This window comes from Eptesicus fuscus, chromosome 15, assembly GCF_027574615.1.
Source record: "Eptesicus fuscus isolate TK198812 chromosome 15, DD_ASM_mEF_20220401, whole genome shotgun sequence".
NCBI classification, from domain to species: domain Eukaryota; kingdom Metazoa; phylum Chordata; class Mammalia; order Chiroptera; family Vespertilionidae; genus Eptesicus; species Eptesicus fuscus.
Window position 1 is genome coordinate 64080730 of NC_072487.1, and position 17247 is coordinate 64097976.

General features: G+C 40.2%; 1 protein-coding gene and 1 long non-coding RNA gene across 2 annotated transcripts in view; one reads left to right on the plus strand and one right to left on the minus strand.

Annotated features, from left to right (window-relative positions):
• The window catches only part of LOC129151677 (uncharacterized), a 74857-nt gene that overhangs the window by 48180 nt on the left and 9430 nt on the right, over positions 1–17247 (minus strand). The window lies entirely within an intron of this gene.
• Positions 1369–15909, plus strand: LOC103295708 (glycosyltransferase 6 domain-containing protein 1-like). Its single transcript, XM_054727417.1, has 5 exons — positions 1369–1433; positions 7331–7410; positions 12787–12834; positions 14477–14614; positions 15071–15909. The coding sequence occupies exons 2-5, from the start codon at positions 7337–7339 to the stop codon at positions 15735–15737; spliced, it is 927 nt and encodes a 308-aa protein (XP_054583392.1). The 5' UTR covers positions 1369–1433; positions 7331–7336; the 3' UTR covers positions 15738–15909.

Genomic DNA, 17247 nt, shown 5'->3' on the forward strand with positions numbered 1-17247 from the left:
AGATCGGGGCCAGCAGCCGCCTCTTGCACCTGCTGCCATCATAGTGACCAGTTGTTCCACCGTCAGGCCAAAACTGGCTCTTCAACATCCCTCAAGGGGTCCTGGATTGTGAGAGGCCGCAGGCCAGGCCAAGGGACCCCACCAGTGCACAATCAGGGCTGGGGATGGATGTGGGAGATTGGCCAGTTGGGGAGGGACCATGGGACAGCTCCAAGGCGTGTCCAGCCCATCTTGCTCAGTCCCGATCAGCCGAACCCCAGCAGCAAGCTAACCTACCAGTTGGAGCATCTGACCCTGGTGGTCAGTGCACATCATAGCGATTGGTTGACCAGTCGACTGTCTGCCCCCCTGGTGGTCAGTGCATGTCATAGTGAGCAGTTGAGCGGCCTTAGCATATCATTAGCATATTACACTTTGATTGGTTGAATGGACGACTAAACACTTAGCATATTATGCTTTTATTATATAGGATACAGTTTACTAGAAAAAGAGTATTAGATGTATGAGATGTGATGGAATGATCTTCAAATGATATACTGATGAGTGAGAAATTCAAATTATTAAAGAGTGTTTTTAGTATGCTGCCATTTGCATAATAAAAGGGGGAATATACACACACTATATATATAATATAAAAAAACCAGTAAACTGTTAACAGTGGCTACCATTGGAGATGGGGGAATGGGAAGAATCAGGTGCTGAAGGGAGAAAATGATATAGTATACATTACATAACCTTTTTTTCTGTTAGAATTTTTTTACTGTGTGTGTCTTTCTTTTTCAATATGAAAAACTAATTTATTTTTAAAGAAGGACAAAATAAAGGTGCATGCTACCTCAAATTAAGAGTGATTATCTCAGGACAATATGATTACATTTGATTATTATTTTCTTCTTTGTGCTTTTATGCACTTGACAAATTTAATAACATGAAAATGTGGTACTTCTATAATCAGAAAATAAGTACATTCTAAGAAAGCATAAGAAGGAATTAGCTTTACCTTAGATAATTAGACAATGCCTAATGAGGCACTGAAGAAAAAAATGTTGCACTTTTGTGTCATTCATATGCATGCATATACACACACAGCACACCAAAATATATTTATAAAGTTAAAAATCAGTCATTGAAAACAGCAAGGAAGTACAACAACAACAAAAACTAAAAGCAAAACAGTTAAAATCCTTGACTCTTTCAAATGGGACAAAGTTCTGGTAACAATGAGAAGAACTTGCTAACAAATGTATCATTATGACTCCCTAATGCTTTCATCATCAAGAGTCTGATGACATCACCATTACCAGAAGATTCAAACACAAGGAGAATATTAGATAATATCTTTATATATATATATATATTTTTTTTACGAAGACCCAAAATTATAATGCTCGGGAACATTCTAAGACTTTCTCTTTACATCACCAAAACTAAAGGTAAGGCTCTTAGGAAGGGATTGTATAAACGTTTAGATGACCTGGAAAAATCATAGGTAGAGATCATCCTCAAACCTTGGCCTTAAAGTACAAGGTAGATGACATATAAAAATGTTTCTGGCTTTAAGAATAATGTCATTGAGGGCACATTGTAAGAAGACAATCTGGTTAAACAGAATCTTACTTCATACATAGGGTATTTCTAATGTACTTAACTTTAAAAGTTGGTCATTTCAGCCAAAACCAGTTTGGCTCAGTGGATAGAGCATCGGCCTGTGGACTGAAGGGTCCCAGGTTCGATTCTGGTCAAGGGCATATACCTTGGTTGTGGGCACATCCCCAATAGGAGGTGTGCAGGAGGCAGCTGATCGATGTTTCTAACTCTCTATCCCTCTCCCTTCCTCTCTGTAAAAAATCAATAAAATATATTTTTAAAAAATAAAGTTGGTCATTTCACATTTGTAGCTTTAAATATTCTAGTAACTGTATTGCAAAAATGTAACAAGGAACAGATGACCTTTATTTTTTTGAATCTTAAATTACCTTATTTTATTTCAGCTTAAAATGTATTTTTTAAAATTCTTTTTTTTTCAATTAAAGTTGACATTCAACATAATATTAGTTTCATATGTACACTATAATGGTTAGACATTTATATAACTTACCAAGTGATCTCTCCAATAAGTTTAGAACATGCCTGGCCCCATACCAATTTATTACAACACTAGAGGCCTGGTGCACAAAATTCATGCAGGGGGCTTGGGGTCCTTCAGCCCAGCCTGCACCCTCTCGCAATCTGGGACCCCTTGGGAGATGTGTAAATGCCAGTTTAGGTGTGATCGGGCCTAAACTGGTAGTTGGACATCCTTCTTACAATCTGGAACCCCTGGTTCCTAACCGCTTGCCTGCCCGTCTGCCTGCCTGATCGCCCCTAACTACTCGCCTGCCTGCCTCATTGCCCCTAACCCCTCTGCCTGCCTGCTTCATCACCCCTAACCACTCGCCTGCCTGCCTCAACATCCCTAACCACTCATCGGTCTGCCTGATTGCCCCTAACTGCTCACCTGCCTGCCTGATTGCCCCTAACCACCTCTGACTCAGCCCCTGCCACCACAGCTTCATTGGGAAGAACATCCGGAATGACGTCTAGAAGGTCATTCGGCTGTCCGGTCTAATTAGCATTTATGCTTTTATTATTATAGATTAATGACTGTATTCCCTATGCTGTACTTTATATTCTGTGATTATTTTGTAACTGCCAATTTGTATTTCTTAATCTGTTCACCTTTTTCACCCAGCTCCCCAACCCCTTTCCCATCTGGCAACCATCAGTTTGTTCTCTGTATCTATGAGTGTTTCTTTTTCTTTGTTTCTTAGATTCTACCTATAAGTGTAATCATATGGTATTTGTTTTCTCTGAGTTATTTCACTTATCATAATACTCCCTAGGTACATCTGTGTTGATGCAAATGCCTAAGTAATATTTCATTGTATATATGTACCACATGTCTTTATCCATGTCTAACAATAGACACTTAGGCTATTGTATATGAAATATCCTTCCTTGTTTCTGGCTATAGTCTTTATTTTAAAGTCTATTTAAAATATAAATAGACTTGTCTGATATAAGTATTACTACCCCAGTTTTGTAATACTTATACTTGTCTGATATAAGTATTACTACCCCAGATTTTTTCTTTCTTTTTTTATTTTAGTAATGTTTAATTTTTTCAATTAGTTAATGTACAATATTACTTTAGTTTCAAGTGTACAACCCAGTGATTAGACATTTATATAATTTTTGAAGTGATCACCCCAATCAATCTAGTACCCATCTGACACCATAGTTATTATCCTTTCACCTTTTTCACCTACTCCCTAACCCCCCTCCTATCTGGCAACCATCAAAATGTTCATTATTTACAACTAGAGGCTCAGTGCTTGAAATTCGTGCAAAGGTAGAGTTGCTAGGCCTGGCTGGCGATCAGGGCCAATCGGGGCCTTCTGGCTGCCGGCTGGGACTTTTCTTCCCCAGCTGCTGGCTGCCAGCTGGAGCCTTCCTTCATTCCGTACCACCCCCTGGTGGTCAGTGCATGTCATAGTGAGCGAATGAACTCCCGATCTCCCAGTCAAACTCCCATGGGGACAATTTGCATATTAGCCTTTTATATATATACTAGAGGCCCGGTGCACGAAATTCATGCACGGAGGCAGGGGAGGGTGTGTTCCTCAGCCCAGCCTAGACCCTTTCCAATCTGGGACCCCTCGAGGGATGTCTGACTGCCCAGTGGGATTGGGCCTAAACGGGCAGTCGGACATCTCTCTCACAATTCAGGACTGCTGGCTCCCAACTGCTCACCTGCCTGCCTTCCTGATTGCTCCTAACTGCTTCTGCCTGCCAGCCTGATCACCCCCTAACCACTCTCCTGCCAGCCTGATTGATGCCTAACTGCTCCCCTGCCAGCCTGTTTGCCTCCAACTTCCCTCCTCTGCCGGCCTGGTCACCCCTAACTGCCCTCCCCTGCAGGCTTGATCGCCTCCAACTGCCCTCCCTTGCAGGCCTGGTGCCTCCCAACTGCCCTCCCCTGCTGGCCATCTTGTGGTGGCCATCTTGTGTCCACATGGGGGCAGGATCTTTGGCCACATGGGGGCATCCATATTGTGTGTTGGAGTGATGGTCAATCTGCATAGTACTCTTTTATTAGATAGGATAGAGGCCTGGTGCATGAGTGGGGGCCAGCTGGTTTGCCCTGAAGGGTGTCCCGGATCAGGGTGGGGGTTCCCTTAGGGTGTGGGGTGGCTTGAGCGAGGGGCCTGTGGTGGTTTGCAGGCCAGCCATGCCCCCTGGCAACCCAAGAGGAGGCCCTGGTATCTGGAATTTATTTACCTTCTACAATTGAAACTTTGTAGCCTGGAGTGGAGCCAAGCCTCCTGCTCACTCCATGGCTGGCAGCCGTTTCTGTTGGGGTTTGTGTATATCTTCTATAATTGAAACTTTGTAGCCTTATGTGGAGGCCTGGGCTGGCCAGGGTGTGTGGAAAGCAGGGGCAACCCTAGCCTCCTGCTCTTTCTAGCTCCGTGGCTGCCGACATTTGTTTGGATTTGTTTACCTTCTATAATTGAAACTTTGTAGCCTTGAGTGGAAGCTTAGGCCTACAACGGGCCCGCGGAAAGCTTGGCTTCCTTTGTTACCAGGGAAACCCAAGCCTCCCTCCTGCTCTCTGTGGCTGTGACCATCTTAGTTGGGTTTATTTGCATACTCGCTCCGATTGGCTGGTGGGCGTGGCTTGTGCATGTAGCGGAGTGATGGTTAATTTGCATATTACTCTTTTATTAGGTAGGACTAGAGGTCCAGTGCACGAAATTCATGCACTGGGAGGGGGGTTGTCCCTCAGCCCAGCCTGCACTCTCTCCAATCTGGGACCCCTTGGAGGATGTCCGACTCCTGGTCAGACATCCCTCTCACAATCCAGGACTGCTGGCTCCCAACCACTCGCCTGCCTGCCTACCTGATTGCCCCCTAACCACTTCTGCCTGCCAGCTTGATCACCCCCTAACCACTCCCCTGCCAGCCTGATCGACACCTAACTGCTCCCCTGCAGGCCTGGTCACCCCTAACTGCCCTCCCCTGCCAACCTGGTCACCTCTAACTGCCTCCCCTGCTGGTCTGGTTGCCCCAACTGCCCTCCACTGCCGGCCTGGTCACCCCCAACTGCCCTTCCCTGCAGGCCTGGTCGCCCCCAACTGCCCTCCCCTGCCAGCCTGGTCGCCCCTAACTGCCCTCCCCTGCTGGCCTGATCACCCACAACTGCCCTCCCCTGCAGGCCATCTTGTGGAGGCCATCTTGTGACCACATGTGGCCAGCCATCTTGTGTGAGGGTGTGAGGGTCAATTTGCATATTATCTCTTTATTATATAGGATAGAATAGCCAAGATATGGCAGCAACACAGATTTTTTTTACATTTACATTTGCATGAAATATCTTATTCCATCCCTTTACATTCAGACTATATCTTTTGAATATATATATGAGTTTTGTTTTCTTCTCTATTCAGCCACTCTATGTCTTTTTTATTGGAGCATTTAATCCATTTACATTTAAAGAAATTATTGATAGGTATGAAGTTATGTCAATTTTATTATTCATATTTTTTTATATATATATTTTATTGATTTTTTTACAGAGAGGAAGAGAGAGGGACAGAGAGTTAGAAACATCGATGAGAGAGAAACATCGATGAGAGAGAAACATCGATCAGCTGCCTCTTGCACACCCCCTACCGGGGATGTGCCCGCAACCAAGGTACATGCCCTTGACCGGAATCGAACCTGGGACCCTTGAGTCCGAAGGCGACGCTCTATCCACTGAGCCAAACCGGTTTCGGCTATTCATATTTTTAACCTTTTTTTTTTCTTCTTAAAAAAGTCCCTTTGACATTTCTTGCAATAATGGTTTGGTGGTGACAAACTCCTTTAGTTTTTTCTTATCTGGGACAGATAACATTTATTTTAATGGTGTTTTTCATTTAACCCACTATATCTCTCAGTTCGATTCCCGGTCAGGGCATATGCCCGAGTTGTGGGCTCAATCCCCAGTGTGAGGCATGCAGGAGGCAGCTGGTCAATGATTCTCTCTCATCATTGATGTTTCTATCTCTCTCTCCCTCTCCCTTTTCTGAAATCAATTAAAAAAAACCCCACTATATCTGAAATTTTATTTCAACATGTAGTAAATATAAACAATATTAATAAGATCTTACTTTTTTCATACTGAGTCTTCAAACTCCACTGTTTGGACTAGCAACATTTCAAGTATTCATTAGTCACTTGTTGCTAGTGGCCACAATATGGGAAGGTATAGATCTAAAATATCTTGCTCATTAATTATAAGTGTTAAAAAATAAGTATAAGAGACCTCCATTTACTCCAATACATAATTCAAAAGCAGGGCCTGTTCTTGGATCCTGCCTACTAAAAACCAGTTTACGCTTGTAAATAGAAATCTTAACACCTTGAACACAAGTTCAGTGCATTGGCTGGGGCCAATATTCCATTTTATTTATTTACTTTATTTTATTTATTTTTCATCCTCACCTGAGGATATTTTTCCATTGATTTTTATAGAGAGTGGAAGAGAGAAGGAAAGACAGAGAGAAATATTGATGTCAGAGAAACACATCAATTGGTTGCCTCCTGCACACGCCCCGACCAGCCCCAGGCCAGGGAAGAGCCTACAACTGAGGTACGTGCCCTTGACCGAACTGAATCCGGGTCCCCTCAATCCGCAGGCCCCTGACGCTCTATCCATTGAGCCAAACTTGCTAGGGTGCCAATATTCCATTTTAGAGTTTAATGCCTTTAATTTAGACTTTTAATTACTATTTACAAGGATATACCTTTAAGACAGCTCATATAATTTTAGGTTACTAGTTGTATAGTCTTTGAATAAATTATTAGTCTTGGAATAAATATATTAGGAACAAATATGTAAACATCAACTTTGGGGAAAGAATACATTCCAGTGTATAATGATGTCTTCATGGGTACCTCCTTTTATCTTCACAGAAGCACAAGTAAATAAACTTGTTTTATTAAATTTCCTTAATGCAATCATGGTAGACTTTGATAAAGGTACACAAAATGAATGTCACCAACACTTTTTACCTAACCTAAAAAGAATCAGTTGGCATCTAAGGGAGATTTTTGCAGGCACTTCAAACAATATAGGTGGTTTACGTAATTCAAGTCTGCCTTCTTTCTATGGCTGAGCAGCCTAGAATCAGAAACTTGGGTTGGTGGCCAAATTTTCATAAATTAATATGTTATTAGAAGATGGCAAGGAACTTTTTTATATTCCAAAAACACCCACTCTTTTTCTCCTCTTTTTTTTTTCCAGCAGAGAATGAATTCTAAATGGAAAATACTGTTATTGGTTTCATTTGCTTTATCACTGACATTGATTAAACATCATTTCCGGTAAATATAAAAAAATTAATGAATCATTATCTTTAGTGATTGGCAGAGTTGATCTAAAATACTGAGTTTTGTCCAAAAAGTATTAATAAACACTCCCTAAATTAATTAAAAATTATCTTCCGTTTGGGAAATAAATCAAATAATAAATATACTAATCCTTTCATTTTTCAACATTCAATGATTATTTATTGAGTACCTTCTTGGTACCAGGCCCTGTTCTAGGTACCAAGAATTAACTCAAACAAAGTGACTGCTCCTATGAAACTTTACAGTCTAGGTGAAGAAAATAGACAATAAGCAAAGAAATATGTAATATATTATCAGGAGCATTATATTATCTATACAATAAAAGCCTAAGCGACCGTAATGGCAGAACATCTGGAACGACCAGTTGCTATGATGCACACTGACCACCAGGGGCAGATGCTTAACACAGGAGCTGCCCCCCTGGTGATCAGTGTGTTCCCACAGGAGGAGCGTCATTCAACCAAAAGCCAGGCTCACAGATGGCAAATGCAGTGGTGGTGACAGGAGCCTCTCCCACCTCTGCAGCAGTGCTAAGGAGCAGTGAGCTGAGTGGTAAGGAGCAGTGAGCAAGCGGGTGGTAAGGAGCAAGGGGTCCTGGATTGCAAGCCTGCAGTTGGACATCCCCCAAGGGGTCCCAGACTGCGAGAGGGCACAGGCCAGGTTGAGGGGACCCCCCCGCCCAGTGCACAAATTTCGTGCACCGGGCCTCTAGTATATAATAATGCTATGAAGAAAGTAAGGCAAGGTAACAGAATAGAAAGTGTTAGGGGCTATTTTAGATGTATCTTAAATTATATCAAAGTTCCATCTAATAGGAACAAGACTCAAAGTGACCTGCTGTAGAAACACAGTTGTACTAGAGAACAAATTTGCTAACCTGCTAGAATTCTCTTAGATAAATAAGTTCAAATTCTTATCTCAGCCATACATTCCTCCTTATGTTTTATTTTTTAAATAAGAAATGCATTGTTACTGAATGTTATTTGAAAATTAACTATATTGTGGTAGCTAATGTTTTAAAATTAGCCCCCTTGCTTTGGTATCATGTTCTACATGTTATTTGCCCTCTGGGGGAATATGCCTTAATAGGAAGGACCAATGTCATGTCAGAACTGGATGCCATATATTCCATATATTCTGTAGCATTCTGGCTGACGTATAGTAGGTGTTTAGTAATTATCTGGCTATAATTACACGTGAGTAAATGAATGAATCTGAATTCTAGATTTTTTTGATATTCTAATTGCAGTAGGGATTTGTTCAAATTTAACACTAAATGCATTCTTTTTTTCATTTATAAAGAATAAAGAAGAACCTACAGAAGATAAGTCTCTGCTGGTAAGAATCTGTGTTTCATAAATATTCTACAAACTGTATTGAGAGCAAACTGGTTGGAGTCAAGTGGGTCCTAATGCTAATGGCAATCAAAAAGTACAGAAAAATAACTAAATTCTCTAGAGGCAACCACTGAGACATTTCTTGGGTATCAGTTCATAAATATTCTACACACACAATATAACTGTATATGTGTGTATGTGTACATCTCCAAATTTTTCTCACTTCACACATTCACATGCTTATACACCAGACAAGTTTTTGACATTTGCTATAGTTTAAATATCTTTGACCAGGATGATATAATTGATAGCCCTCATTAGTCAACACGTTTTCTACTATTGACCATTGTGTAGGACCTGAGAAATTAGTGAAATTTAGTCAAAATTAGTAAAAAATATGAATTTTAGAAAAATTCTTCATTTGTCATTGTATATTTTTAATGGAGTTCAGCATGAATGATTAGATTTTGATTAAGCATGAGGCCTGGGCAATCCTAAAATAAAATATCTTTGGCTAAAAATGCCTCTGAAATGTCAAAAAGGGATGCACTTCTAACAGTTTTTTTTTTCATATATTTTATTGATTTTTTACAGAGAGGAAGAGAGAGGGATAGAGAGTTAGAAACATTGATGAGAGAGAAACATCGATCAGCTGCCTCTTGCACATCCCCTACTGGGGATGTGCCCGCAACCAAGGTACATGCCCTTGACCGGAATCGAACCTGGGACCCTTGAGTCCGCAGGCCGACGCTCTATCCACTGAGCCAAACCGGTTTCGGCATAACAGTTTTTATAAATATTTTATTTTGAAATAATTATTGATTCACAAGAAGTTGCAAAAATATTAAGTACAAAGAGATGATATGTACCTTTTATCCAAGTGTCTCCAATGTTACGTCTTACATAATTGTACAATATCAAAACGGGAAATTGATGATGGAACAATGTAGTATATAATTATGAGATTTTATCACATGTATAGATATGTGTAACCACCACAGCAGTCAAATATAAAACCATTCCCTAACCACGAAGACTTCCTCTGAGCCACCACTTATACTCACACTCAACCTCTTTTTCCTCACCTTCCCTAACCTCTAGTACTAATCTAATTTTATCTCTATAATTTTGTCACTTTGAAAATGTTTATAAATGGAATCATACAGCATATGATCTATTTATTGAGATAAGTATTTTCCACTCAGCATAATGCCCTTGAGGTCCAGCCATGTTGTGAATATCAATAGGTTATATACTTTTTTTTTTTAATCCTCACCCAAGGATATTTTTCCATTAATCTTTTAGAGAGAGTGGAAGAGAGAGGGAAAGACAGAGAGAAACATCGATGTGAGAGAAACACATCAATTAGTTGCCTCCTGCATGAGCCCCGACCAAGGACCTGCAACCGAGGTACATGCCCTTGACCGGAATTGAACCTGGGACCCTTTGGTCCACAGGCCGACACTCTATCCACTGAGCCAAACCAGCTAAGGCAGTCATACCTTTTTATCACTGGGTAATATTCCACAAAGGGATGTACCAAAGTTTATATAACTATTCACCTGCAGAGAGACATTTTAATTGACAGTTCTTTTCTTACAGTGGAAAATATTGCTCCACTTCCTTTTGGGTTCATGATTTCTGATGAGAAACCCACTTTCATTCAAATGAGTTTTCCCCTATAGGTGAATCATTTCTCTCTCTGACTGCTTTCAAGATTTTTTCTTTAACTTTCAGAAATTTAACTATCATGTGCTTTAGGTTTACCCTGTTTGTTCACTCAGTTTTTTGAATCTGTATGTTAATGTCTTTTGTCAAATTATGGGGAGTGTTCAGCCATTTTTAAAATCACTTTTTCAGTCCTGCCCTTTCTTTTCTCCTTCTGGTACTCCAATTGCATGATCTTTTGTTATAGTCCCGTATTTCCCTGAGGCTCTGTTAATTTTTTTTTTTCATTCTTTTTCTCTGTTGTTCAGACTGAGTGATTTCTATTATTCTATCTTTAGGTTCATTGATTCTTTCCTCCATTCTCTCCATTATGCTATTATTCAGCCTACCATTGAGTTTTTACTTCAGTTATTGTATTTTTAAGTTCTAAAATTTATATTTGGTTCTTCTTTATATCTTCTATATCTTTGATAAGACTTCCTGTATCTTTGCTGTTACTTTCTATTTTTTTTCATTTATTTCAAGTGTTTGTAATTGCACAATGAAGCATTTTTATAACGGTTGCTTTAAAATCCTTGTCAGATAATTCTAACAACTGTGTTATCATGGCATTTGCAGACTGTCCTTTCTCATTCAGAGATCTTCTTGATTCTTAGTATGAAAACTTCCTGATTCTTGGTATAGTAAGTGATTTTTATTGAAACCTGGACACTTTGGGTATTATGAGGCTCTGTATCTCACTTAAATCTTGCATGTTCATAGGCATCCTCTTATACTGCTCAAGCTGGGACATGAGTAGCACCTGCTCATTACTGTCAGTTGAGGGGTGAAATTTCAAGTTCTCATCTCTGCCTCCATTGAAACCTGGAGGGGAGGAGCTCCCTGTTACTAATAGCAGGGATGGAAGTTCAGGCTCCCTATATGGTCTCCAGTGACACCAACCACAGGAGGGTGGCCACAATTGCTGAGCAGGGATGGGAGTTTTAACCCCCACTAACTTCCTCTAACTCTACACCAGTGAGGAGGGGAGGGAGCCTCATTACAGTCTGTAGAGGACAGAAATCTGAGCTCTCCACTTGCCTTTGCTATAAGGATGGACAGTTTTTCTGTGGTATTGGGCTGGAGTACAGTGAGTAGTGTTTAAGTGTTCTATCCTTCCTAGCTTGCCTTTTTCCTGGTCCTTTAGCTGTAAAGAGCAGGCTTTTCTTGGGGCTCTTTTTGTGTCTGTGCCCATTGGCATTTCTGGGCTGCTGGCTTCTCTACATGTGGCAGAAAACCCAAGGAATTCACTGTCACGTCAATCTTTGAGTCCCAAGGTGCCTACCTGATCTGCCTTCTCTCCACCTTTCAGAGTCTTTATATATGAATGTTCAGGGGTTTCAGCTGTACTTAGTGATAGGAATAGGGAAAAGTAGTACTATTTCATCTTTCTGGAAGCAGAAGTCGCTTAAAGTTATTTTACAAAATATCCCTGGTTTATAAAAGGGAAATTCCCTCATGACCTTGTTAATTAAATAATTAGCTTAAAAGTACAACAAACCCATAGGTGGGTCCTCTTTGAATGAAAATCAATGATGAATATCTGAGTCCTTACTTCAACCCTTTTATTTCAACACATAACAGAGTATCTATCACATAGGAAGCTACTAATGTTTGATGAATGAATTAAATCTGCATTTTTGCCTGAATATACATTATTCTTCCTGTTCTGTTAATTTTTAAAATATGTTTTTATTTATTTCAGAGAGAGGAAGGGAAAGGGAGAGAGATAGAAACATCAATGATGAGAAAGAGTCATTGATTGGCTGCCTCCTGCATGGCCCCTACTAGGGATCGAGTCGCAACCCAGGCATATGCCCTCATGGTGAATTGAACGGTGACCTCCTGGTTCATGGATCAATGCTCAAACACTGAGCAACACCAGTCAAGCTGCTCTGTTAATTTTTAAAATATGTCCCCCATTCATGAACCATACTGTTCCTTGCCTTTCTATCTTTGGTCATGACCTCTTCACCCTATACCTCTTTAGTCCTTATCCTTCTAGACCCAGCTTATATATTTCTTTTCCAGCTGGTTTCCCTTAAGCCCAAATTTAAGTTAGAGGCCCTATTTATATGCTCCCATGGAGATCTGTTTTTCCCTATTAGCCCTTAACACTCTGTACTATGATTATCTATTTAATCTTGCCTTTCCCACTAGTTTATCAACTTCTTGAAGGCAGGAGCTGATGTAAATGTTCAGTTACCAAAACAGCACTAAATAGTGCCTGTCATATTATAGAGATGCAACATATGTTTGCTGCATAAGTGCGTTACTCTTAACTTGATTTTCTCTTTGTACCCAGGGATCATGAAACAGAAGAACCTCGGCTATCAGACTGGTTTACTCCTAAGTAAGAACAAAAAATTCTGCTCACAATATAACAATAATAGTATAAATCAATTTTAACAGAGGGAATTTTTTTTCCCCATCATCAAATTGTAGCTATTCTGAGAGGCTCCCAGGACTTAGAGTTCTTATCTTTAAGACTTTTATGTACAAAATGAGGGTCTATTTATAAAGAGTCAGGCATTTAAGGGTCAGAATGAGAAAGCTATTATCTGGTTTAACATTCCTGGTTTTATTAGGGGAAAGAAAAATGACCTCTCTTGTCTTTTTGTTTAAAATAAAATGATCTCTTCAATATTGAGTTATCTGGGGAAAAGCTCAGTTTTTGTTTTAATTAAGAAGAAAAAACTAGCCCTGGCCGGTTTGGCTCAGTGGATAGAGCATCAGCCTGTGGATTAGGGGTCCTGGGTTCGATTCTGGCCAAAGGCACATACTGGGTTGTGGGCTCAGTCCCCAGTGGGGGGCGTGCAGGAGGCAGCTGATGGATGATTCTCTCTCATCATTGATGTTTCTATCTCTCTCTACTTCTCCCTTCCTCTCTGAAATCAATAAAGAAAAATATTTTTAAAAAAGAAGAAGAAAAAAAACAAAAAACTAGCCCTAACTGGTTTGGCTCAGTGGATAGACTATTGGCCTGTGGAATGAAAGGTCCTGGGTTCGATGCTGGTCAAGGGCACATGCCCGGGTGGTGGGCTCGATCCCCAGTAGAGGGCATGCAGGAGGTAGCCAATCAATGGTTCTCTCTCATCATTGATGTTTCTATCTCTCTCTCCCTCTCCCTTCCTCTCTGAAACCAATGAAAATATATTTTAAAAATAAAATAAAAAATAAAGAAGAAAAAACTATAAGCTTAAAGTAAATATAAAAGAATAAATATCTCAGAACAGCCAAATAAAGTGTGAAAAATAAATTTGCCTTAACAAATATGAAAACATATTCCAACACCACTGTGATCAAATCAACATGGAATAGATCAGAATAGTAAATCCAGAATTAGAGCACAAGAATACTATGTGAAAATTTATCCTATCTAATAAAGAGGGAATATGCTAATTGACCCTCACGCTGTTGCAAAGATGGCGGCACCCACAGCCAATAAGGAGGAAATGTGCTAATTGACTGCCACGCCCTCAAAGATGGCGTTGCCCATAGCCACAAGATGGTGGCATCCAGTCCCCTTAGTCCCGCCCAGGCGGCAGGCACGCAGCAATGCCAGGCCTGTCCCCAGGCGGCCCCGGCCACTCTGTGAGCCTGCCTCCAGCAGCTGCTCAGCTGCCCAAGGCCACCTGAGGCTCAGGTATCCAGGGCCGGCCTAGACTTGTGCTGCTGGCAGTGGCAGCAGCAGAGGTGTGATGGGGCCATCACCTTCCCCTGATCACCGGGTCGCCTCCCACCCCTGAGGGCTCCCGGACTCTGAGAGGGGGCAGGCTGGGCTGAGGGACGCCCCCGTCCAGTGCATGAATTTTCATGCACCGGGCCTCTAGTATAAGACTTTGCAAGGTTTAAATGAGTAATGCAAAGTACTAAATAATGGTGCCTGGCACATAGTAAGTACTTTATAATCATTAGCATATTCACTTGGACAATAACTTCTGCTGTCATAATTAAGTGGTGCCTGATTAATTTGTTTCTTGTTTGTTCAACAGAAAACGTCCTGATGTAATAACAACAACTGACTGGCTCGCTCCAGTCATATGGGAAGAAACTTACAATAGACAGGTCCTGGAAAAATATTATAAAAGAATGAACATTACCATAGGCTTGGTTGTATGGTCTACTAGAAAGTAGGTGCTACTAATATTCATCTTTTTTTATTTTGGAAAAGTGTAGTTAAGCACCCAAGGATTTTCTACACTCAAAGAGCTACTCATAATTAACCCCAATCATTATTTCTGGCTGGCTTGTATGTCTATCTATCTACTGTATCTATTTTCTCCAACAGTGGCTGAGTCGTTGACACTACTTGGGAATCTTTTCATTAATATTCATTTAGCTCTCTTTTTCTTTCTTCACAACAAACTTTGTGGTTCTTCTCAGACCCTCAAATCACTACAGTCTGTTTCATTAACTAATAGACTTAAGATACAGACCCAACTTCTCTATCCTTACCTACTGGCAGTTCTTTAGCAATAATGACATAAATAATGACAGCATGTTTAAATGATGTGTTCTCCTGATGATTTTTAGCAAAATAAGTTTTTCCTGTGTGTGTGTGTGTGTTTTTTTTTCATATCTTACAGGTTTACAGGACACTACCTGAAGCAGTTCATCCAGTCTGCTAATAAGCACTTTATGATTGGCTACAATGTTATTTTTTACATCTTGATGGATGATTTCTCCCTGCTACCTCCCATAGAGTTAGGTCCCCTTCGAACATTTAAAGTATTGCCTATATTAAGAGAAAAGTTCTGGGAAGACTTGAATGCCCTATACATGAAGAACTTAAATGTGTACATCATAGAACACATCCAGCATGAAGTTGACTTTCTCTTCAGTATGAGTATAAACCAGATCTTCAAGAGTAACTTTGGAGTGGAAACCCTGGGCAAATCTGTAGTTCAACTTCATGCATGGTGGTATTTTGAGAATGTTAAAAAATTCCCTTATGAAAGAAGACCTAAATCAGCAGCTTTCATCCCTTTTGGAAAGGGAGATTTCTATTATCATAGTGCAATTTTTGGTGGCACACCTTATGAGGTTTTAAACTTCACTGCAGAATATCAAAAAGGAATAATTCATGACATTGAAAATGAACTTAGTAGCACACATGAACGTCACCTAAACAAGTATTTTTTTGTCAATAAGCCTACTAAGTTGTTATCACCAGAATACAATTGGGATCCAACTTTTAGAACTCCTCCACAAATTAAACATGTTAAGATAGCATGGCAGTCAACTGGGATTTGATTGTTATATCATTAGATTTATGGGTTAATAAGTGAGTCATAATAATTACTTAAAAATAAAACATTAAAATTTTTAGTGTTTTAGAAACTTACCAAAATGTGTGATCTTTCAAAATAATTTGTTTTCTCCTTATAATTTTAAATCTACCTATGCTGAATAAATGGATAATTAAATGTTAGTGCACAGTAATGTTATTATCTACATATTATAATTAATGTGGAAATATTTTTGGAGGTATAAGAATGAATGTTTTATGAAGACATACACCCAGACTCTAGTTCTGAAAATACAGATAGATACCCACAAAATGTCAAAGGGCTATATGCAAGAAAAAAGATAAATACTCATCCACTCACTCATTAGATATTTACTGTTTTTCAGTGTTGTGATATATATTGCTATGACTAATCTCCTCAAATAGCATTTGATTTCTATATATCTAATTGAACATAGATGAACTAGAGACATTCTACCAAATATGCATCTTACCTTACTGTTAGAGATATTGAGTTTATTTTGTTCATGCTACAGGAATTTTATTTTTTAAAAATAGATATCTACTGAACTCCATGATATTCTTCTAGGTACAGTCAGGGAGGGATAGAAAAATGATTTTTAAAAATACATAATTTGCCCTCAGGAAGCCTACGGTCTAGCAAGGGAAATAAAACTATTTATAAATATCTCTTTTGCAAGTATAAAAGTGCTAAAATACATAAAGAAGATATGGTTAAAATGTCATGGTAGTTTATGAAAGGGAGTAATCACCTCTATAAGAACCTTTATCCTACCTAATAAAAGGGTAATATGTAAATTACCATCACTCCGCTACGCCCACGATTGGGCCAGCGGGAGGCACAGGGGGCGGGACTCGGGGTGGCCGATTGGGCCAGCCAGACGCTGAGCTCACATCGCCAGTGGCAGCGCGAGCTCAGCGTCTGCGCCATGGCTGTGCTGCGGAACAGAAGGGGCCTCTGGGGCAGTGAGCTCACATCCCACCAAGGACCATCAAAAGCGGGGGAGCTGGTTGCCTGTCTGCTCTGGCACCAGGCCTTTCGGAAGCCTCCGATGCGGCGGAGGCTTCCGAAAGGCCTGGTGCACCAGCGGACAGGCACCCAGCTCCCCCGCGATCAAAAGCGAAAGCGTGTAGGGGACCCTACACGTGCATGATTCAATCATGCACTGGGCCTCTAGTATAGTCATATTGACTGTGTTTCCATAAATTAGTGATGAATTATGTCATAGTCATAAAAACTGGAGAGTCTAAAGTCACAATGAGTTATTATTTTAATCCTTTTTTATGGGAGGAAAACTGAGGCTTAGTAAGTATTCTATAAAAGATAAGTATTATTGGCTATTAAACACTAAAATTATAAAGGATATTGATAATGACTGTGGCAGGCAGACCTTACAATGGCCCCTAGAGATCCACCTACCCTGGTATTCATGTCCTTGTGTAATCTACCCTCCCTCTTCCCCAACCCACCTAAGGTGTAGAGATTTATCTCCA

Bases quoted from the DNA above. Each gene is read 5' to 3' on its own strand.
- LOC103295708 (XM_054727417.1), top strand. From the start codon at position 7,337: ATGAATTCTAAATGGAAAATACTGTTATTGGTTTCATTTGCTTTATCA. The intron at 7,411-12,786 runs GTAAATATAAAA...CTTTGTACCCAG, and splicing joins TTGATTAAACATCATTTCCG to GGATCATGAAACAGAAGAAC. The intron at 14,615-15,070 runs GTAGGTGCTACT...CATATCTTACAG, and splicing joins GTTGTATGGTCTACTAGAAA to GTTTACAGGACACTACCTGA.